Below are 25,358 nucleotides of genomic sequence, written 5' to 3' on the forward strand. Positions count from 1 at the left end.
AAGTACAATAACTACGAAATCTTTAATATTTTAATATAAAATTTTCATCACACTTGCTCATATCATAAACTATGCAGCTATTACTGACCTATCTACAATAGCTGATTTTACCCCCAGGGGGGTTATGTACAGTTTTGAAAATATACTTCATTATGAAGTCAAGTGAACCAAAGCGTTTCGGAAAACAAAATTTTAACTTGAAAACACGCTTTTGCACCGAGGTGATACGGAAAAATTTTAGCCAGGAATAACCCGTTTTCACTAAAAACGGGTTTATACGACGGTAAAATATACGGTATATTTTTTTGATAATTTATTAAATTTGTTTATGATGTCATTAGGCATCTTACGCGCACCAACAATGCGAGCAAGATGCCTAATGATATTACCGTGCTTGCATTATGCGCACACCAATCAGCGTGAGCGATTGTCAAGGTCGTGTCAAAACAAGATTCTTAACAAGTTTTTAAATCAGAATAGGCCTCCTGAAATACATTTTAGAAGGCCTATTCTGCTATTATATAACTACAGCTATGTGAAACATTTTTACACGATTCTGAATCACGATTGTCTCATGAATGGATTTTTAATATGCTTAATTAACAATGGCTATTGGGTACATTGTATTGTTTACCTCCATTTTCAATGTCAGGTTTCTGTTTGATTAATATCTGTCTGTTGCCTACTCCTCTTGAGCTACAAGTATTATTCATTCAAGCGTAACCTTAGGGAATGTAAGTAATATTTAAAAAATAAGATTATAAACGTTATAGCAAATGTTTTGGTCTCATGTGTTGTTTAAAGGTTTTTACCAGATTATAATTAAAACAAAACAAATAATTCAATAAAGTTTATTTTAAATATGTCATATTAAAGCTAGACAATTCAAAATTATTTACAACTTATTCCAATCAGTTCCGACTTTTTAGTCATTATATTTTAAATCATATTTCATAATATCAACACATAAATGCAATGCACGCCCATGGAGTACGTACTGGTACTGGCGCCATATTATTTCCTGACGTTTTATGACAGCTCACCAAATCGTTATTATTAAGACCAAAATGTCACTGATGACACAAAATTCTATTTTTAGACTTATCTTTTTAGTATATGTTGAATAATAACACACAACAGTAGATAGGCGATGTCATAAAATCGGCAACAAATAATAACGTTTAATGACAACAACCTCAGTGGTTCTGTTATACGTCGTCATATCGGTTATGGCTCTCGATTAGTTGACACAGTTACATTTCCATTGCAAATCTCAACAGATCTTAGGAACAACCAAAGAGATCAAAAGAAACTCAAACTTTCATGATTGTTGGTATTAAATATGTTGAGAAAGGTAGATAATTTATAAATGTGACGTTTTGAACTAAAAGGTACCACATTTTCGGTTGTGGATAAGGTTAATTTCAAATTGGAGCTTCAAGGAAATATCGCCTTATTGGCAATCGACAATAAGTACCCTTTGATTGAAAATGGCACAAATACAGCTGACTGTAAGCTTCATATTTTATAAATATTTATCGAACAGAAATAGGGTAAACGGAAATACTAAATTTTAATTTTTAAATTTCATGCCAAACACAAAGTGCACATCTAATACCACAAATTTAAACTATGTTTGTAAAATGATTAACATTTCTCTTCTAACATCTTTGTTAAAACTATTTCATGGGTTACAACAGGGACTAGTTTAATCTTGCAATTTACCAACAATACCAACATGTAGTGTTTATGTATATGTAGAAACAGTTTGACGTTTAATTTTTATTACTGAAGCAAGTTTATAGAGACAAAGTAATTTGAGACTTAGCATACTAATACTGTGCAAAAGTAGAAAACTAGTAAGAAATAGTCCAAGTACCTACTAAAATTCATTTAGGCCATTATTTAGAGTACATCCATATAGTCATAACTTCATAAGTATTTTAGACTACCTACATAAGAATCAGAACACCCCTTTATTAATACAGCACTTAGTGTAGATATCACACTTGTTCACCTAGTATTCGAATAGTTCCCATTTTTGGCACAGTTCTGAGCCCTATCTAATCATATCAAAAACAATGTCTCACTAGATTCCAGTTTCGTACCCTTGTATTCTTATAACAAGCAAAAACATCGAGATACGAGATATTTGTCAATATATCCTTATTTCTAAACAGTATATCAGAGACATATATATTCAATTATTAGACATGTTGGTTCATAAGTTTAAAGCTAGGTTCATGGTTTATAATAGTTGCTTTAAAACGAGTAAGATCAGGTTTAGATCAGAAATCGAGGAATCTATTAAGAGCATTACATATATTATAATGGTACTTATGGTTTGTATACATTGAGATATAATGTAGACATTTAGACAGCTACGCAAACACTGATATACTAAAAACTCTTATAATTCCATAATTTTGGAATATAGTACAAGATCATTTTGAGTGCGTACATATAATTTGTTACAAAGACAATGAGAAGTTATTATAGTAATGGGTATGCAACGGGGATAGGGTAATATATGTTTCATACTTTCATTTCAATGATTCTATAACTATCTAATATAATAAAAACATTTGGATACATTGGCCTGATAGTAAACTGTTTTGTAGGTATGGGAATTATTGTCTTATTTGTTCATAGAACTTTAAAACCATTAATTCTATCAACACTAATTAACATCCACCGAGAATTCCATAACTTGTTTCGTTTCCTGCAGAAAAAAATAGTTTTTACATATATTAGAAATACTCAGTATGAGTACGATGAAAGAGTTAATCACCATCGATAAAATAACCATCACTTTCAGCAAGAACGCGAATGCTGGATGCTTTATCGACTGCACTCAGATCATGATCATGATACGCCTGCAAGAACAATACATTCATAAAATTAACATCTATCTACCTAACTAAACTCTCGGTTATCTTAAATGTTTATCTACAATATAGCTATAACAAATTTATTTACAATATCATAATTTATTAATGTAAGACTAGGAATTACCATCTTTGGCTTGTTTGGTGAGATAGCTTTTGTTCAACAACGATGCTTTTTTCTTGACCGCCGACTTCTTATTGCACCATAAGGATGGTATCTCGAAAAGTTACTCGCTTATGATTAGGTACAAAATCAATTAAGAATACCTAATCTCAGATATTTTGGTATAAGTCTGTAACTATTGTTTCCAGGTGCGGACTTTTCATTATATTACTCATTGTTTTCTTCTGGTTGACTTCTACTTCATCAATAGAGATCAGCACCATTGTTTGTTAAAGGTGCACTATACCATTATGACTCGATTAACTTCAATGGTTTTACTAATGTTATTCTTAAACAGTAGCCATATCCTAATTGATAATTAGTCTGCACATAAATCTCACAAACTCTCTTCTTAAAAATCCGATCTATACAAGTAAATTATATACAGTTCATTAAAATGTATATCAATTTAGGCCGACTGAAGTACGGTAACGAGTAGCAAATCACATGGTGGCGGAAAGCGGCGCGGCGGCAAAGCGGGTGGGCACGGGCAGGCAGGCCAGCCATACGGCGCCCGCGCCGGCGAGGCATCAACGCGCGCGGTGCGCGGGCGCGGCGGCCGGTCAGGGCGCCGCGGCGGCCAGCGGCGGCCGCGACGGCGTGGGCACGCGCGGGCACGCCACCATGGACCCGCTGCGGCTCGCTTGGTTGTTGTTCGTCGCGCCACCTGTGTAAAATACTTCTGTTGAACATAGAACTTATATTTATCCAGAATCTTAAATATTTTATGGACTTTTGTACGACGTTACCATGAGATCAGCTATTTAGCTTTTAACAAAATTACAATCCAATCCAGCAAAAGCTTTGAGTTTTTTTGGAGATGTTATTTTTTTATAGGGTATGACCTGATGTGATTACTAAAGATTTTGTTGTTTGACTTTGACTAGTTACGTAGCTAAAGTAGTTTCTTATCTTACCTATGAGAGAGCCCAGCATCTTGGTGACGGAGAACTTGCGTGTGCGCAGAGGCGTGCGCACCTCGGCGAGCAATCTGTCCACGCAGCGGTACAGGTCGCCGGAGTTATCGGCTACGCTCGCCTCGCTAAACGATGCGTTATGAGCAGCGCTTATGCTCTGACCATCCTGAGTCGTTACCTGTAAAATAACCAATATTTAAATTTTAATCTCCTTTTTTTCGTGACCGGGAGGGCGATTCGAAAATAATCTTGTTATGAATTGGTTATGGACATGATCTGTTATCTGTCAACAGTGATGTTTCTTCAATCAGATATGCCAATAATGACAGCTGGCAGATCACATCCATAACCGGTGCATGAGAAGAAATTACTATCTGAATAGGCCTTAATATAGCGCACATGAGTTTCATGTGCGCCAAGAGGTGCTACGATTATTTTTCCACTACCTCAGAATGCTACGTACGCGCTACGGTATGCTACGAAGTACACTGAATGAACTAACGGTTACCATAAAACTGTAATAGTGAAATGTGACTCACTTTCAAAGGTTCTACATAGGTATAGCTATACATATGTATATTTAAATAGTATACCTACTTAAACTTTTACTTTACACAGTAAACCGTGTTAATATTTAATTTAACGAAACATAATCTCAAATCTAATTTGAATGTTGTTATCCCACCTCTTTAATGGTGTAATTTGAGCAAACTTTTCTGTTCAATTCGGTCGTCCATTCGGGTTGGCCCCGTTACGTAACTTTTCCTGTCCGAGCCGAGTTAGGCCGTAAATTGGATGAAAAGTCATTTAGTTACGAGTTTGTTATGTAATTCTTTGATAAATGTGTCTGTTTCTGATTAGAATTTTTAGGTCAATTAAATTATGTAATCGAGTTTTTAGGAACAAGTACTTAGATTATTGTGCGATGGAACAAAATTATAGTTGTGCTACTGTGAGGTAGTCTCGTAAAACGTAAAAAGTTAGAGAAAGTAACACAAAATTGTACCTAATCGATTCCACTAAAGTTAGAAGAATGTATTTGTGTAACATGTCTCTGTTATCTACAGCCCTTGTTATGCCTCATCAAAGTTGCTATAGCCGAGTGCACAAAACGAGAAAAGGGAACTTTCACAGATAGGAGTTTGTGACATATGAATGGCGTTTACACCAGAGCCCGCTATTGTTCGTCTAGTAAATGCTGACGTTTGTTTCATGGAGATGGGAGCAATGTCATTCATATGAAACATGCGTAATAAATAACTCTCTGTATTCCTTTGTCTACTCATTCTTGTATACACGATATTTATATTTGTATTTTTTATTTGCCCAGTAATTTATTGTCTCGAAAAAGAATGCTCATCTCAGTAGATGGCTATCATAGTGGTATCTTATTTTTAAAGTCATATACGCCTCCAGTGTGGATGAGGTTACGCTTTTTTCAGTATGACAACGATAAAACTGCACAAGTCCGCTGGTTGATTTTATTTTTATAATATTGACATTTATCACAAAACATATATGATTGTTTTTCGGTCCAAGGGTCTCCGAATGAATGATGATCGCCCGTAAATTCACAGCATATTCATTTGTAGTCAGTGGGCGTGAAATAAGAAATGAGGTATATGTATTTATACGTATTGATATATAAAATAATGAAAACGAACATTATTACAAAATGTTAATACATGTGAATCTTATTTCATTTTTAATCTATTAACGTTGATTCAACTTGCCGCCCACATAGCGAACTGGCAGAAAGACTCAGGAGCATACATAGGTCAGAATTATTAAATGATTATCTTTAAAGGTCATATTGCAGAGCAAATATTATACGGCCAGTCATTTAAAGTCCGTAATGGATTAAACATTGTTTAAAGTACGTACGGTTTTAGGAATTGTCTGTAAATGTATATCAAAAAAAGAAATATCTAACAAGAATAATTATAATAGGTACCCAGTTTATGTCATCTTAATTTTTAACTAAAAGTAAGTTAGATTTTTAATAGTTTTTAGTCAGGTTTGTTTTTGCCACGAGTTAGGTATATACCTGTACCTGTAGATATGTATATTTTTAATGTTTCTACTGACCTGTCTCAAATGGTCCAGGTCTGTCTTATTTCCTAAAAGAGCTAGGGGCATGGGCGTGGTAGCGCCCGCGGGCCCGTGCGCCGGGCTTGCGGTAGCGGGGGCTCTCCTCAGGGCTTTCAGGACTTCCGTGGCGTATTCGAAGCTGCTCCTGTCCGTCACCGAGTACACGACTAGGCATGCGTCTGCCCATTGGATCTGAAACAAAAAAAAAACGAAAATTAACGACCATAGGAATATTGTTCTATTTATACTAAAGGCACATTTAATTATACTATAGATAGATTAGACAGTGAGTGCCGGTCTTTTTCTTCAGGTGCCGTCTGCTATCGTCGCTTGGCAATCAACATAGTTATTTCAAGTCTTGACTTGGCAGCTTTGAATATTGACCTAGCACGTTTTTGCGCAGCAAATTCCTAAGCCGAGATTTTATTTTTTGTCCGGTATTTCTTTTCCTAGTGCTTTAATAAAACTGTTCTAATGAATCATTGTCATTACTGTTTAAACACTTAGTGTCAGAAAAACACGTTTTTGTTTTGATATCGCGAAAGTCATTTAGCGCTCTACTGGTGAGGAGTTAATGGATTACGAATTACGAATAGCAAAAATTTACATTTACTGGTGACATCACAAACTTTCCCAAGAAAAGCCATGTGGCGTTATTGAGCTGTTATTGAAATAAGTCAAATTGCCTCCTGTTATTGTTTGTCTTGTTTGTAAACGTGGGCGTTAAAAATATACTGTGAATCACCTGTGTAAGCCGGTCTGTACCTTTATTAATCGTTCCGGAGATTTTGATTGATTATTTTCTAAAGTCTGAAGAAGCGCAGGCGAGCTATGCTATCCGTAAAAAGCTCAGGATTCAGACATAAATGATTAATTACGGGTGGAAGCCAACATTCCGTGTTAAAATTAGACTTTGGCGGTTCACGGGCGCCCCCGCCGTCGCGACGCAGGGCGACTGTGATTGGCGATGCTCATTGTTGGGCCAAATTAAACCGAATTGCTTTCCAACGCTGATCGCTTACTCCCACATTTCGGAAATAGCTAATGACCTCGCAGCTCATTCATGAGACGTGTTGTTGACGTTTAGACCCATTCAGTATTTGAGATAGGTAATATTATGTATTTTGGTTTCCCTCATATTAAATCTAGAAAAAACAGCATGATAAAGTGCATGATTTCAGTTATTTCCACTTTGCAACGAAAGTTGTCCAAAAATACATAAATTGGGTGACGTTCCATCATTTCATAGATGGACGTCCGTCTTTTAAATATAAACTGATCAGCGATTGTCTCTATTTCTATCAGATGAAAATGAACTAGGTACAGAGTCGAAGATAAAACGCACTAATAGCCTATTTACTTTTGTTTTAATTGAAATAAACTAACAAATATTTTTAATGGTATCGATTTTTATTTTATTAAAATTGCACCCGTTTTTGGCCGATTGTATAAAATTAATAACTCTGAGCAAGCCTATAAAAAATACTTAGGGATGGATTATATAGCTCAAATGTCACCACGGTAACGACGTTAAGTATCTTCCTAAGGGGTAAGTGTCAGAAGATAATGTTACATTTACCTGCCTCATGAATATTGTGTAGATAACAATAGACCCCTAATAATAACGTCACTTAGTAACAGCGACAATAAATGATGACCTATATTGTATAAAGTAAGGATAAAAAACAGAACAAATTGTAACATATTCGATAGTGAATTTTTAATCTAATACTTTTTAATAATAAATCGATCAACACGCTATTTCTTTTCAAGAACTTAATTTCCTTCCTATATAATAGGTGTATTCTAATAACAAGACTACACCGAAGTAGCTTGATATATTCAAGAAAAGCCTGCGTGGGTAGCATTAAGTTAAGCTTTGTAATGGATCCTTCTGATTCCCATCGATTAGATATCTAGCCGCCGGCCCGCCCACTCCTGGTGGACGGGGATGACAAGGGATTTCCGTTTCAGATGTCTTTAAACATAATAAATACTAAGTGGAAGTGTTTTAGGATTCGTAATGCTTGTAATATCGCATTATATAATTATTTACTTATAACAGGAGATTGACGTCGAAGTTCATTAACGCTCAATACGAGTATCAATTTTACACAACAAAGTACCTAATATATAGATATACATAATAATACATTGTATTAGCATGGACTTATTTATAAATTTATTTTTAGGGTGTAACTAAATATAGTTAGTCTATAATTGTCTTACTTAAAGAATACTTTAAGTAAGACAATTATAGACAACTGTTTAGGTAAATCAATCTAGAAATATTTGAATGGGGCTTTCCCCTGAAGAGTTGAAAATAAGTCAGTAGATAATGTATTGGAACGTAAACATTGTGAGTCATGTTGCAGCAGTCTAGCTGGTCACTGGAGCAATAGAAGCCATAATTCATTCCACTCGTATTATATTAGCGACGATTAACCTAGTTGCTAACTCATAAAGGCCAGTTTAATCTTCAGTTAATCTCCCATTTTGTTTGCGGAAGGCGATGCGGGATCGTTACTTCGATCCATTGCAGACAGAAGCCAGGTGCAGTCCGGGAGCGTATCAAAGAAATTATTCATCATAAACAACATCAATCGAACAAAGTACAATGCCAATGATTCATGAGAATAATTATAACCAAGGCATATTCACTGAGACAGCTGATACGGGAGTTTAACCAATGTTTCAATTTACATTTAGATGTTCTTGAATCTTGACATATCACATCACCTACGTATTATTAATGTTCATTACTACGTCGTAAACAGAACCAGATCAATAATGCAAGATCAAGGATTATTATTGTATGTTCGAAAAGGCCGTCTCTAATCTTGTAGTTATTTAGGATGTATTTGCCGTTTAAATTAGCTGTAACCTTCCCATAGTTGTTGAATTAAGCTTTTAACGTGAAGGTGAAGTCTATTGGAGTCGGGCAAGGTCTCGTAAAGAACTGCATTAACCTACATCTTGTTCCAATTACAGTGGAAAGAACTGGAGTAGAAATGTAACCTATTTATAAACAGTAGTAAAGTAGGTACTTTATTGATCATTCACCTGTTCTGCTGGAAATTTGTCCGAGTTGGAGCCCGAGACATCAATAACTTCTAATTCCACCGGGCTGCTGTTTATTTGAACTGTCTGCCTGTATAATAAATCTGCAATAAAAATAAGTAGGTAAATATTAGGGGACATCTTACAAACATTAACGTAGCTCTAAACTAAGCAAAACAATAAGCTTGTACTATAGGTCTAGGCGACGATAGACATACTTGTATACATAAATACATAGAAAACACCCATGACTCAGGAACAAATATCTGTGTTCATAACACAACAAACAAAATACATTTATTTGTGGGTATTCCCTTACCGGGATTCGAACCAAGGACCATCGGCTTCATAGGCACGGTCACTACCCACTAGGCCAGACCGGACGTAAAAATATAGATATTTTAATTGTATAATCATATTATGATTTAAGCTAATTGTAAAGCTTATCGATTTTTATTACCTGTATTTGAATGATATTCTCCGATGTATCGCCTTGTTAGGTATCTTACAATAAGAGCTGTAACAAAAAAGGTCAAAATGAGTATAAGTTAAAAAGAAGTGGTTTTAGTGAAAAAAGCAAAATTACAAACTTATGTAAGAAATTAGATGAATGACTCTTATAAATAACTATTACGGAGTTTTAAAAGTTACAATTGAAAAATATAAAAACATCGTCGGCAATTCCAAATTGATCTATAAGTTTTAATGTTCGTTTTAAATGCTGGTATTTAATTTTATATTTATATTTATGAGGTAGCACAGACATGATGTCTTGTCGACGGGTCTTGATTATATTTCTATGATTCATCTTATATTTGGTTCATCCGTTGGCCGACTTTAAGCAGGTTGAAGTACGAATTCACTAGTAGAGATTGATTGGTTGTTGTTAAAGAAAACAGTATTACATCACCAGTAGAACGGGTCACTGGAATATGCCTTGCTGTTTATGTAATGCCGAGTGGGTCAGGTTATAACACTTCTGCTAGTTCTTGATAAGAGCGTAAAAGCATTTTATATGTTTTCTTAGGGCTCGTGCGCCCACGCGCTTCGTGAGGGGAGTGGAAATCCTTTAGTATTAGTTTAGAGTTCTATTTCAGCCAGAGTATTTACTGACTTAAACTAGGACTAATTACATGAAACTCCGTTCTAGGGAGTGTAGTATTTAGGCCACAAGATGTAATCAGTGATGAGATCTAAAATGTTTTTAACATGACACATTCTTGGACGTGCGTTCTTAATACTTACCTATTCGTCGTGTATTAGTGTTTTTTTTGTAGGAGCATTAATTACCTGACTTTCCCACTCGTGAGCTGCCGAGAACTGCGACGCGCACGCGCGGCGGACTCGCACGCTCGTCCTTCATTTTTAAAATTGACGAATATCTAGAACAATAACAAAAAACAACATATCAGCACTAAGTTTATTTTATTTTTTATTTTTATTTATTTGGAGATCCAACAGCTATGACATTAACATAGAAAAATATAGTAGATACAGGAAGCCAATTATAGGAACTCACAGGTAGTGACATAATACTAAACCAGGGGTTCCCAAAGTGTGCGCCGCGGCGCCCTGGTGCGCCGTAGAAAGTAAAGAGGGGCGCCGTGAGTTCTATCATTATCCGAAACCACAAATTTTCGCGGGTACCTATTTGAGCGCTCGCATCGGTACCTAAATAATATAGCGTCGTGTCACTCTTTTTCGACCGCGATTTTAAATTTACAAGGGCGCCGTTGCAAAATACTAAACTTGTAACTGCGCCGCATGTTGAAAAAGATTGGGAACCCCTGTACTAAACTAAGATTACGCACTATTGCAAACACATATGTGAACAAAGCGAATACAAATGATACCTAATAAGGATAATGTGGAAGTTAAAAATACGAATTAACTTAGTAACATAATAAGTTTATATCACAGTTAGATAACTTATTATTTTTCCAATTATTCTATAGCTCAGATCTCTAAATGGGCTAATGTAACGTCAGATGAGGCGCTAATTGGCGCGTTTGGGTTTCAATAATTTGGCTTAATTTGCTTTCTAATGACGTACGTTCTTAAGCTAAAGACGCAGCGAAAGAGCGTCAGAATCGTAAAATACACAAATAACTTCATATTGTTGAACGACTTTCTAATATAAGGTTTGAAGGTTTTCCTAGATCATTTAAAGTTAATTTATTGAAATAATTTCGTTTAACGACTTTCACAGTTTTAGCATTTTAAATATTCCGGGTGTAATTTTCTTTTATTTCACCAAGGATGTTGTCTATTCGCTAATCAGTGTTACGCAAAACGATGGCAAAAACAAAACATGCGGCAAGTAGTCTATATTTACAGCGTCGATGCGACAACCTGCGTCAGTGCCGCACCACACCGCGCGCCCGCAAATATGTAGTTGAATAACCCTAAAATACAATGAATAACACCACGGAGGCGGACGGCTTGACAACAATACTGACACTGACCACCCAGCGATCTATTATTCATAACAAGTGCATGTGCTAACTTATCGTTTTCTATTTTTGAGATATATTTTGCTTGAGCATATTATAAAGTAGGTATTTCTTATCACCAAAATTATATAAGGCTAAATTAAATACATTTGAACTATTTTAAAAGTCATTAAGTTGTCATCTTGGATATACATATAATTTAGCTTATTACCTATATGTATATAAACAGAAACCGTTTAATCCACACATGATTACGTCGTTTTGTGACGCAGGAATACTAAATAAAATATGCAATGTTGATGTAGGTACATAAATACTTCCACCGTTTTACACCGTTCCACAATTTGTAACACAGACTGGCATAAAAATTATTACCTACAACATGTACTATTTTTTTAAAAATAAACCATCTTAAATTAATTTTACAAAACTCCACATTTGACGATCTAAAGTAGTATCTACATATTCTTGAAATTTCTATAATTTTATAGTTAGTAGGTACACTTACCTACTTATATAATAAAATATCTATACAACTCTTACACAAATAGATGTATGTTATACGTCAATAAAGTCAATATGCCTTGTGTAGCCCTTGCCACATATTCGTAGGCACTGGTAGCATTCAGTGTGGGGTGTTCTCGGTTAGTGAACATATAACATTATGTACGCATACAAGTACCAAATTAAAAAATCGGATTTATGAACGCTAATTTGTAGTTTAAAAAAGTTTTTTACAGAAAAATCGTGACAGATATACAGTGTATACTAAAATATCTCTAAACCGGAATACTGATAGTGAGCCGCCTCGCCGGCGACGCCACTTTTTATTTACGTTTGGCGCCAAAATTAATAAAATTAATCTATCAACCGGCTGTGGTCACGAGCTGCCAAAAAATTATACACTCCGCAGTGAAAACGTAGCCAAAATAAATGAAATTTATGCATTGAAGACCATGCAGCAGGATGTGGATACTTAAAAAATTTGTAACGAACTTTTCCTCCTCTACATCCATTGTTGTGGTTGTGATAGAAACGCGATGATATTTTGCATGTCTCGTTAGATAAATTGATCTTGTTGATGTGCAACAAGCTTGTTTGTCGTTGGTTTTTTTCCATTTTATTTTCCAGTTCATCGCAATAACAAGCAGAGGCGCGTGGAGTGTAAACTATGAGCATATGCCTTGTTACGCCTTCCTATTCTGTTGCGCACTATAAATTGGAGATCCAATACCGGCGGCGGATTTAAGATTAGGTAGATACCTAATCTTGAGATCCGCTGCAAAGGCGATTGTTATAGCGTATGTTGTAATGTGTTTATTTACTTAGATTTTTAGTGCGCATTGTATTTACATATTGCTGGCAATTGTTCATGTTTACTCAGATACAGTTGGCAATTGTAGTACCTACGAGGCCGCTTGTGAAAGAGCGCCCAGTGGGTAAGTCGCTACGTGAGACTCTGCTTTAATATCAAGCGAACTGACAAATTACGTCGTAACTTACAACTTTTCACCCAATGTAAAATGTAACTACTTATAAATAATAGCTACCTCTAAACATTAAGTACACACCCGGAACATTTGTAACATATTATTGTTAATAATATTTTATGTTTAAGTATTGAATGACGTGTAAAATTTATTTATTCTACCAATAAAAATCTGTATATCAGTAAATGTTTCTATAAAAACAGTTCTTCTTCCTCGCGTTGTCCCGGCATTTTGCCACGGCTCATGGGAGCCTGGGGTCCGCTTGACAACAAATCCCAAGATTTGGCGTAGGCACTAGTTTTTACGAAAGCGACTGCCATCTGACCTTCCAACCCAGAGGGGTAAACTAGGCCTTGTTGGGATTAGTCCGGTTTCCTCACGATGTTTTCCTTCACCGAAAAGCGACTGGTAAATATCAAATGATACTTCGTACGTAAGTTCCGAAAAACTCATTGGTACGAGTTGTCTATAAAAACAGTTGAACATAGGAATACTTACAGGTAAGGTACGAGTATCAACAAATAGAATTTGCATTGCAACTCACACTTAGTAGTTCACACACACTCAAACTTCAAACTACCAATTCAAAAAGAAATAGGTATATAATACTTTTTTTAAGTTAGTCACTTAACCAATTTATATAAGTAGGTCGATACCTCGAAATTACATACCAGCTTGTATATGATGATGGTTTTCATCTACAATGTTAAAACAAATCGAAGGAAGGAAGTCGTAATAAATAAGGGACAACAACCTTTCACGGGGGAAGGTTCGTCACCCTTAAATTTGTCAAAAGCAGGTAAATCGCAAGATATTTATGGAAGATATTTGAAAAGGCCAATATTTACTTATTATTACGGTTCCCTACCTCAAAAGAAAAAAACGGAACCCTTATAGGATCACTAGTGCGTTGTCTGTCTGTCCGTTTGTCACAGCCCATTTTCTCCGAAACTACTGCCCCAATTAAGTTAAAATTTGGTACATATGTGTAAGTCTGTGACCCAAAGACGGACATGTAACGTAAACAAATACTTTTTAAACATAGGCGGCACTTTGGGAATAAATGAGAAATTAAAAAAAATGCAAACTAAATCTTGTTACATACTGAATGAAAGAGCTAATTGTGAGGATCTCAATTATATATATATATATATATATATATATATATATATATATATATTTTAGTTTTAAAATAAACATTTTAGAAGTTATTTAAGAAAATAGGCGAAAAATTACCATTACTTTTCGCACACAGTATCCTCAAAAAAAAATTTTTTTTATTTATTTATCCTCAAACAAGAGCAATCGTAAAATATCTCTGAAATATCCCAAATTTTTATTTTTTTGCATCTTGTTACAATTCCAAGTATATTATTGTAGTAATTAAGTAAGCTAACAAATGACACCTTTTTTTTCAAAATATGTCCATGGACTGATACGATCACTAAGTAAAAACCGCGCATAAGGCAAATTTTAGCTCCGAATGCGTGGTTTTTAGCGCAAAATCAGCCCCATCTCTGTTAGCGGTACGTTTAATTCCAAGTAATGCCTCCTTTCCTAAACATCTTTACAATATCTATACATATAGCTATTATAGTTGTAAAGATATAAGCCACTCCGCCATAACACTTTCTGTTGCATCTGGTTTGTGATCCGATTCCGACCCTTTCGGATTTTCAAGACGTTTCACTCACGTTTCATTTTCAAAAAAAAAAACATTGAAAATTGCGTGATGTATAGAACCCTTGGAACGTGAGTCCGACTCGCACTTGTCCGATTTTATTTTTAATACGAGTGATTTTTTATATTCCATTATTACATCAAAGCGGTAAAGGTTCTATGAACTCAATAATTTGAGATACACTTGAGGTCAAAGATATCTGATGACACGAGAAATACAATTCTGTTTTTCCCCCAAGAGTATCTATAGTAAAAAGACTAAAAAGACGCTCTATTGCTTGACGCTTGCAAAGCCTTACATAACGCCCTTCATCTTAGGCGCTCAGTTAATGGCCACGACCTTTGGGTCAAATAGGCCCTTTAGGATTTTCCCATAGGGGTTGAAGGCAAGAAGCAAGGACGCGTCAAGCTGACGCGACACTGGCGAAGGTCAAGATTCGCATGACAAGCAGCCCTCGGCCTTGGTGGAGCCGAGAATAACTAACGATCGGATTAATCACAGTTATCCGTAAAGAATGGCGGTCGGCAATTTGGAGGCGACTCAATTACTAAGCAAAGTCCAATTAGACTTTTTATACTTAAAATAAGAATAATTCTGTGGTTACTTCCGCCACTTCAATCATGCTAGGTATATAAATTGATAAATCCTGATCCCCCAATACGAAAATTAATTGCATTTAAAGTTGTTTGCTAATTGTAACTAGGCCTCCATACCGCAGTAACATAATTTAATTGTTATCAATGTGAGGTAAGTACGTTCCGTAGGTAGATATATAATTCAGTTGCTCACTCGGTAACACTAGCGTTATTAAAATTGCCCACTCTTATTCAATTCTCTACCCTAGTTACCTAGCATGTAAAATAAGCAAATCGTAAACCTACTGATCGAGTTCAAATACCACAGTTCATGGCTCAAGTGATTTAGTTTAGTTTGCATACACTGTGTTGTTTTATACAATACGAGAAACCTTGAAGCGTGGTCTACTTCACATCTGCCAAACGTTACGCCGCAACAATTTTACGACCACTTTCTTGATATCATAAGATTCGTAAACTTTGTGTACAGTAGTGGTCGTGCGATTTAACCATTTTATTGTTGAATGTATTGTGTGATGTAACTGCGGCATTCTGTAAACAAATATTACTAACTGATTTGAGATTTTTAAGAGGATACGGGAGCTGAGATTTAAATATTTTAGGTGAATATATCCGTCTCGCTAACGGAAGCGGATCAAGAAATCATTGTTCTAGCTTCAAAAACCACCGAAGAAACAGTCGAGTACGTTTGTATTGAGAAATGACCACTCCTGTTGCCTCTTAAATGATAATTTAACCGAGGAGTTCTGTATGAGAACAAAAAAGTATGTAGATATCTACAAAAATCCATCCATTGCTGTGACAAATTGCGAAGCTTCCAAGCTTCTGTTATACATATCTAGCAGTCACAGCGCGCTAGTTCAATGCAATTTCCTTATTCCGCTACAAACCATGTCGACGTTGAGGAACCTGAGCGTACCTACTCGTATTTGAGGAAGTTAGTTTACCTGCCATAAATAGCGAATTTGATAAAAAAACAGACCACTATCAATTTTTTTATTTTGTAAGAACAGCTTATTAATATTATTTCAGCAAAGAAAGCTTTGTTTTTTCATTTCACTTTGTCTAAATTTTTTTGTCTTTACGTTAATGAGGCCAGCAACCCCAGGAGTCGTTGTGCTCTAAAGTGTGTTATCATTTTATAAATGGTAATGTTGGGACCCCGAAAGTTGTTAAGAGCATTTACTGCCATTTAAACAAGCATCTTTTCCCTAATGAAAAAGGAAGCAACTTAAGTAACTTTTCCTTAATGGAATCAGAATACCTATAAGTAGGCGACACGCCTCCTCGTAACTGTCTCCTTAAAAATCATTATCTTAGCATTTCAGCAACGGCTTGCTGAAAATTGCCTCTTTATCTATTTGACGATCGAGCATAAAAGTGTTATTAGTTCAGTAACCGAACAATAATATTCAGTTTGGCTTTTATCGCCATGCCATGCATCGTCGCGTATACTTTTCAACGTTCTGCGACTTAATGCATTTTAGGTACTTAAATAGTAACATTTGACAGTTCGTCGATATTAGGTACAGCCACGTTTCTTATACTTTAATTTTCTGTGCTAAATAAAGGGGCCCTTGCTTCAACGGCGGTTACATCTGAGGTATAATTAGACTATTTTTTAAATACATTTCTTGTTGCTGTGAAACTCATTTTGCGAAGAGTTCTGAAGCTTTGACTTAACACAACTTACTCGAGTGCTCGGTGGTCCGCACCTCTCGGTCACAGATTCGAAGCTCAATATAGAAGTGTTTGTGACCCATTAATCCTTACACTGCTGTTACTTTCATCAAAATAAGAAACCTGGAGGCTTATTTTATTATGAATACTGTGTGATTATAAGATGTATTTGTTTTGGATAAGATCTGTTAGCTATCAACAGTGACATTTCTTCTCCCAGCAATGTTGAAATTGACATCTGACAGATGCAGATGACAAATCCAGATAAAATTGATAACTAGTTATCACGTTTAGAATAAGTCTTCTATGTAATTTAAGAACTAAGCAAAGCAAATTAAATTTGGTTGGAAGCTTTTCGAGGACTTGTTTTATCTTATAAGCCCAACGAGTTTGTTCTTATTTGTGGCAGATACGACATAAAGTGGGTCACATATTTTCTCTCAGGCTGACATCAACTACATTTTGATGGAAGAGAAACTCTAATTACATAACGCGCCTACTTTTCCTAAGGCATTTAATTAAATCTGGTATTTAAAAGTAGGTTAAACAAGTAGGTTAGCGAGGGGAAAAATAATTCGTGTCACAGACTATTAGATATTTCGTTTTATTTAGCATAAGGAAGAACTTCGCAAAAGTAAGTAAGCTTGTGGTTCCAGATCGGGCACTTATTGCGGTAAAAATTTGAAGTAAATAATAAGTACGTACTCGTATTGGCCATGCTACATTAGATAATTATTTTTAACAACTAAAGGTCCTGATATGTAAGTAATTGTATGTAAGAAGAAGTAGATTGAAAAAAGAAGGTCCTTTTCTTAGTAAAATAATTTTCAGGCGAGGGAGTATGTGTCAAGTAAATATATCATACCGTATCATCGAAATCGCATATGTAGAATAATTCATAAAACGTTTAAATCGCAACCATTAGGTCTAACTTAGCATGTCAGAAATCTATGCGTAAATCGACACGCTTCACTCTATTAAGTGTGTTTATATATCCAAAAGATTTGACTTGCCAATAAGGTCCATAGCCCTTTAACCCTAATAGGGAAAAATGATAAGTACAAACTGTAATCTCTCTTTTAAAATATCTACTTTTAAAGTTTCTAACTCAACCAGTAATAACAAGGTACTTTATATGTTTGGTTCACCCTTAAAATACCGACTGTTTAAAAAGGGATCGTGACCCGGTCATTCAGGACGTCTGAAATGGAAACCCTATATTGCTAGTTATGTTACATCGGTCTCCAATTTTAATTTCAAAAAGTTTCGTCGTAAAAAGCTTAATGATTGCCGTAATTATTCGACCGACGACCGGTCTGGCCTAGGGGGTACCCTGCCTATGAAGCCGATGCTCCCAGGTTCATATCCTGGTAAGGGCAATTATTTGTGTGATAAGCACGGATATTTGTTCCTAAGTCATGACTGTTTTATATATTTTATTTAAGTATTTATATGTTAAAAATATTGTTGTCTAAGTACCTATAACACAAGCCTTAATTGGGCATACTGTGGGAGTGTTGTCCTTAATAGACTTAAAACGACCGGGATATGAACCGTGATTACCTTTTATATTGTTTATGAGCTCCCGATATTTCGACGCAGTTACATGCATCTTGTTCACGAGTAACTGGAGATAGCGGGTGTCAAAGTTGTGTAGACCGCGCTCGCTCGGTCTACCCTCATTCGCGCGGGTCGGCTGCGTTCGCTTTCAACATTACCGCTGGTCGTGTCCACACTTCACGGTTCACATCCCGGTCGTTTTCAGTCTAGTGAAACTAACCGTGAAACATTTAAAACTATTAATGTCCTTAATGTCTTTAATTATATAAAGTTTCAAAGGACTTGCTCGTATCTACGCTTTAAGTACCTCGGCGTTTTTAATCAATAACATGAAGCACTGATAAGCAAACAGGTATAAAAATTGCTATTGACTCGCTCAGTGCAGCCCGTGCGTATATTATTCATCAGGCACTCTGTACTAGTTGTATGTTGCAACGTTCTCCCAAAACGACTCGTACTTGACCTAATATTCCGTTATAATAATTAATCTTCGAAGCAGCACGGTTTACAAGAAGTGTAGGGTACACATCGGTTGCGAAACCATTGTTATGCGCCGGCTGGATTTCTTAACACCCTTTGTCGTTTATATTAAACGTCCGGCCTTGACTGAAACTATCGTAGAACACCTGTTATACATTTTTTAGAGAGCTTTTTATTAACATTATTATAGATATTTTAACCTTGACCTCGATATATTTGTAAATAACATAAAAAATCTAAGTAAAATTATTGTTTAAAATTCTTCTTTGTTTGACAAATAAGACAAATTTGATGAATGAGGTAATTTTCCCAAGAATTTGTCATACAATGGCAGACACTCTTGCGCAACTGAGCCATCCATCAATATCAGTATTTCTAGTAAACTTGACCCAGTTCACTAACAATGTTATGAAAATTACGCAACCTCGGTGAGTCATGAAGTTCACCGAGTATATGTAGAGTAAAACTATTTAGTTAGCATCCCTCTTCTTATTAGTTTTGTTGACTGCACATATGCCTTAACTAGGCTAATTAAGAATTTTATTACTTATACCTGGAGCACATACTTAATTTACTTTACTTACGTACAGTAAGCATAAACCGCAAATTCTTTTATAAAAGGTTGGAAGGGTACAGTCAGCATCAAAAGTAGCGGATCAAACTACACGTTATAAGCATAGGTAATCATATAAAAAGAGACTTTATATGAAGAATAATTAGACTGTACCTATAGAAAATGCTTTTGAACAAGAACTATAGATATTTATCTCCATCTGGAAGAGTTATTATTATTAGATGGCAAATAATAATGGCGCGTTATTTCATCTGGTACTATTGCTGCTAACTGTACCAAGTGACCATTTGGTACGGTGTGCCACTCATTCCCTGCACTGCATAAGACTAATGTCCTGAGATAGTTGAAAAGCCTTGTGTTTCCACAATTTTGCGTATGGTATATTCGTGTCATTAACATACTGTTTATTCTCTCACTTGTGGCTCATATCACGCACATCATATGCCAAAATTGTAATCCGCGAAAAATATTGCAAAGTAGCTTTAAAATATATGTTGATTTTCCCAGATTGCAATACGGGATTAGAACTTTCAAAAGTATTTTTAGCACGCAGGAAAATAATTTGATATAAGAAGTTAAGAGCAACATTATCTCGAAATGTTTTCATTATGTTACGTATCCTAATTATTCATTAATGTGAGCACGTGTAGCGTAAGCAGGAGATAATTAAAAATAAGATATTAACGTGGAACGTGGTATCATGAATAATCATAACGTATTTAAATAACACCCCACTTGGTATTGGTTACCTACCTATATGCTTGGCAGAAACCAAGGTAGTGGAGAAGATGTTTGGTAGAGAAAATACAATGTATTTATAATAATTAAAAGACGTTATATGTAAGTACACTTTTGTTATTCTAGACTGCTTTCTAATGCTATCTTTAATTATACCTCTAGGTTAAATCGATTGATGACCTAAGTGATTAAGAATTTCTAGAATTTTTCATCTGTTTAGACGTCAACGGATGTTTGTTCGGTATTTTTCTGTAACGATCTATTGAACGCTGATCGTTAATCACATAATTATCCCGATGGCGGCCAGTCTGCTCCTAATATTGAGTGAGTATCGGATAATTTTTTTTTTAAATTGCTCCCGCTAGAGTCTTTAATTAGCTTATCAAACGTCTACTAGTAAGAGAACACTTTCTGTTGTCATAATAGGACTGTCACAGGTCCAGCTCGTAGCTATTTATTGCCTTCACGTTTTTGTATTTGTTATTTACTTACGATTCTCTAGCTCCGTAAATGAATCGGTTTGTAATTATCGTTATATAAGTAAACAAAAAATAGCTGTGGTTATCTGACTGCTGAATAATCTTCCTTCCTAGTGTTCCTAGTGTATTAATGTGTACTTATTATTTTTCCACTTTTTACTATTTTTTTTTGTGTAATTTCCCTATCCTTTTTTGTGTAATATATGTTTATATGCTTTTCCTTTAAATTATATATATATTTATATCCTTTATCTTTCTGGTAGCTAGTTGTACATGTTGCTGCGTTTATCACACTCTTGTCACTCTCTCTTCTCATGTACTCAAAAGTTAACTGGAAGAGATTCCTTAAAGGGATAAGTTCGCCTTTATACTTATCTTTTTATAATTGTAAGTTCCTTTTATTATGTGTTTTTGTACAATTAAGGATTCTACTACTAAAATATAGTGTACAATAAAGGTACAGTTTAGTTAATTACAGCCGAGCGCTAAATTAGAAAGGTATCCTAGGTACGACGACACGATTAGGTACCTACCAAACTGTGTCGTGATCGATCTCGGCTCCCAGACACTTTTTATGGCTCGGAAAATTTCCAGTTTGTGCAAAAATTCCGCCCGGAAAACCTGTGTCCACGGGGTACGTAATGATAATGGATGAATTCTCGGGCTTCCCCATCGGGAGCTGCTTCGCGCATTATTGTAATTTGTTGCCGTGTTTCGCCGCTAGAAGTTGAGGTATGTACGAGTAAGTGCGGTCGCGACCAGAGAACAGTTCATTTTATCCTGTTACTATGTGGGAACTTACTTCAAGATTTTTTGAGGCTTAATATTTCCGACGAAAAAAGTTTATTATTAAATTGTGTTAGGCATATTGTATCTGTCATCTTGTTTTCTTAAGAAAACCAACTTGTACATAATTTTCGTTATTTAATTAACCTTTCAGTAGACAGAGGTCGCTGACATCTTAAAAGGTGTAAATACAGTTAATTGGGTACAGGAGGATCGTGGGAAGATCGGTTCGACACTTCGGCGGATAGTAAAAGGACAAAGGGAGGTTAGCCATTTACTGCTACTTGGGGTGATAGCTCGAAGTACTCGTAAATGCAAATATCCGAGCTTTTTGAGGTTATGTTTAGCTAAAAAGTTTTGCTGCGATGTTTAGCTGTTTTTTTGAAACTTCAAATTAGGCCCGCAGGCAGGTCAATTAGGGTGTTGGTATAGGCAACGTCACAGACAGAATATATTTAATTTTAAACTTTTTGATTTTGACTAATTTGGAATACATTTCCAGGCATTTATGAACAATTTTTTGAATGCAATAATAAACGGAGCTGACATACTGTGTATCAATTAATATTATTTGTCCGGCAATTAATATTGAAAATTAATGTAGCCATTTGTAATGGACAAATGGCGTGGAACAGGATATCCGAAAATATCGTGATCCATGACAGATACATACTATTAACGCCGGCGCGAGAACGCTACGCTGCGCCTACGTCTTGCTCAAATGATGAATTTCTCGAATATTTGCTAGATTACGTACAATCCGGGCTTTCAAATTAATGCCATTGCATTACATCAATACAATTCGTCATTTTAGTTTCTCGAATACACTTCCTATGTCGGTTGGGTGATGTACAGTCGATATTTTATTTATTTATTATTTAACCTTTGCACAATACAAAAAAAATACAAATGGCGGACTTAATGCCTTAAGGCATTCTCTTCCAGTCAACCATTGGGCCAAACAGAAACTTACAATTGATAATAAAATAAAATCAGTACAGAGAGATAAAAGTCACTATCTAAACACTACTATTATCAAAAAAGCGGCCAAGTGCGAGTCGGACTCGCCCATGAAGGGTTCCGTACCATTTATAACGTATTAAAAAAAACTACTTACTAGATCTGGTTCAAACCAATTTTCGGTGGAAGTTTGCATGGTAATGTATATCATATATTTTTTTTAGATTTTTCATTCTGTTAATTTAGAAGTTACAGGGGGGGGGGGGGGCACATTTTTTCACTTTGGAAGTGTCTCTCGCGCAAACTATTCAGTTTAGAAAAAAATGATATTAGAAACCTAAATATCATTTTTGAAGACCTATCCCTAGATACCCCACACGTATGGGTTTGATGAAAAAAATTTTTTTTTTTAATTTTTATGACGTATTAAAAAAAAACTACTTACTAGATCTCGTTCGAACCAATTTTCGGTGGAAGTTTGCATGGCAATGTATATCATATATTTTTTTTAGATTTTTCATTCTGTTATTTTAGAAGTTAGGGGGGGGGGGGGACACACTTTTTACCACTTTGGAAGTGTCTCTCGCGCAAACTATTCAGTTTAGAAAAAAATGATATTAGAAACCTCAATATCATTTTTAAAGACCTATCCATAGATACCTCACACGTATGGGTTTGATGAAAAAAGATTTGTTGAGTTTCAGTTCTAAGTATGGGGAACCCCCAAAATTTATTGTTTTTTTTCTATTTTTGTGTAAACATCATAATGCGGTTCATAGAATACATCTACTTACCAAGTTTGAACAGTATAGCTTTTATAGTTTCGGAAAAAGTGGCTGTGACAGAATCGGACAGACAGACGGACATGACGAATCTATAAGGGTTCCGTTTTTTGCCATTTGGCTACGGAACCCTAAAAACATGCATCTATTGCCTGTTAAGTGAAGTATGTAATTGTGTAACGAATAGCAATGTTACTAATAGTTTCTAATAATTAAGTAGTGACATTGCTAATGGTTACACGGTTATATGAAATCACAAGTGAATAAACAAAATTTGACATATCAATCTTAACTAATGGTTATGTGCATAATTAAAGTCTCTTGACCCATAATAAAGCCATTCTTACCTGCCATACTCTATGTTGCCATACAACTTTTCTTGGTCAACCCGTATACCTATGGTCTTTTAGTATATCATATGAGACAATTTTATTTAAGACTATATTGTTATGTTCTTCGAGGTTCGTAAGTCATTACAACATGACTTAAGACATGACATTAGAACTATAAGGTATTCTCAATATTGGAGTATTGAGATTGGATCTAAATTGTATCAGTGTAGGTACGCAATTGCTTGTTCTAAATTAAGTAAAATCATATATGCCAGACCGCCACCGCTAGTCAAATGTATCTTAAGAAATTGGAATTGTATTGTTGTCATTGAATTCAGGCCCACGCTTAACATGTTATCACTCCCGCTTACACGTGTAGCTACATGAAGCTACTTGTGTCCTAAGCGAGAATAATAAGTCGAATCTGAAGTAATAAAAGGAATATTTTGGTAATACCGAATACACGTCTTTATGAAAGTATTATTCTATCAAATATCAGAAATAATATCAACGTTCTAATCTCATAACCTGAGAGGCTCATAACCTTTTACCATTTGGAAACAATTGTTTTACGCAACCTTTCTAAAATATTATAGTGTAAAAAAATACAAATAAATGTGTTCCTTTTTACTAGTGAAATTTCCCGAGCCCCCTTATTGTATACGCCCCCTAGAGAGCCGCGCTCCAGAGTTAAGAAACTCATGACCATCCCAAATCCAGAATCAATGTAAACATCCATAGATAAAAATGCCTAAGTTACAATTAACAGAGATCAATGGAAAACCACTAGTGACGTGTGTTTATGTCTAAACATCGATGTTTCGATCGAAGCAGCTTTTTAGCGTTAATTATACCTGCATCAATATTTTAGCACATGTAATTATTCGCTGTCAGTTTCCTTTTATGCATTATAAATTATAAAAGCTCATCATATATGTTACCTGTGACATCAAACGCATCACACAGCATTCAGTGCTATCCTATCAATATTATGTTTCTAAAGCCGCATATCCTCTATCGGGTCTAAGAGTATCACCTGTATGGTCTCATTGATAAAATCCGTGGTAACTGTAAGCGTTTCATTGGTGCATTATTAATTACCTCCGTTTTGGAGTTACTTCTGAAAATTACTAACGGATACAAAAACCACTACAAATATCACCTTAAACTGCTAAATAAAATGAAAGAGTAGATATTATTGTAGGTTTTCAGATGACTTTTGACGTTAGCTGAAAAATATAACTTAATGAATGAAAGCTCACCTGGCGGCTTGAACAATGGCAGACACGGGCCTGGGCAGCTACAAGTCGGCTTAACCACCGGCGAATCACTGCAAACAGTCTCAATCGATCCACAAAACACACTAATTTATCCCGACCTACACAATGTTCATCAGTTCAGTCTTTCCAAGAGAATTTAGTGAAAATGTAATAGAAATAGTAGAAAGCTGTCAAAGCGCAAGCTCCGACATGAGGCGCTGGCGAGCGACGGCGAACGACTGGGCGCCGCGCAGCCGTCCCGTCTATATATACGGCGTTGTAGCGAGCCGCGCCGCCCGCCCTCCGCGCTTTTTGTGCATACAAAAATATCAAAGGAATCCGGAGCCTAATTTTCGCTGTCACTGCCTTAATACCGACACAATGAGAGC

At 35.6% G+C, this 25,358-nt stretch overlaps 1 protein-coding gene across 1 annotated transcript; it reads right to left on the reverse strand.

The window, feature by feature from the left end:
• Window positions 1-835: 835 nt before the first annotated feature.
• LOC133518004 (ras-related and estrogen-regulated growth inhibitor-like protein) lies at window positions 836-25,358 on the reverse strand. Its single transcript, XM_061851540.1, has 7 exons — window positions 24,973-25,358; window positions 10,410-10,501; window positions 9,580-9,636; window positions 9,123-9,223; window positions 6,057-6,251; window positions 3,969-4,146; window positions 836-3,718 (listed from the first exon to the last, which is right to left on the reverse strand). The coding sequence occupies exons 2-7, from the start codon at window positions 10,480-10,482 to the stop codon at window positions 3,615-3,617; spliced, it is 708 nt and encodes a 235-aa protein (XP_061707524.1). The 5' UTR covers window positions 10,483-10,501; window positions 24,973-25,358; the 3' UTR covers window positions 836-3,614.

This window comes from Cydia pomonella, chromosome 5 (genome assembly GCF_033807575.1).
Source record: "Cydia pomonella isolate Wapato2018A chromosome 5, ilCydPomo1, whole genome shotgun sequence".
In the NCBI taxonomy this organism is placed as follows: domain Eukaryota; kingdom Metazoa; phylum Arthropoda; class Insecta; order Lepidoptera; family Tortricidae; genus Cydia; species Cydia pomonella.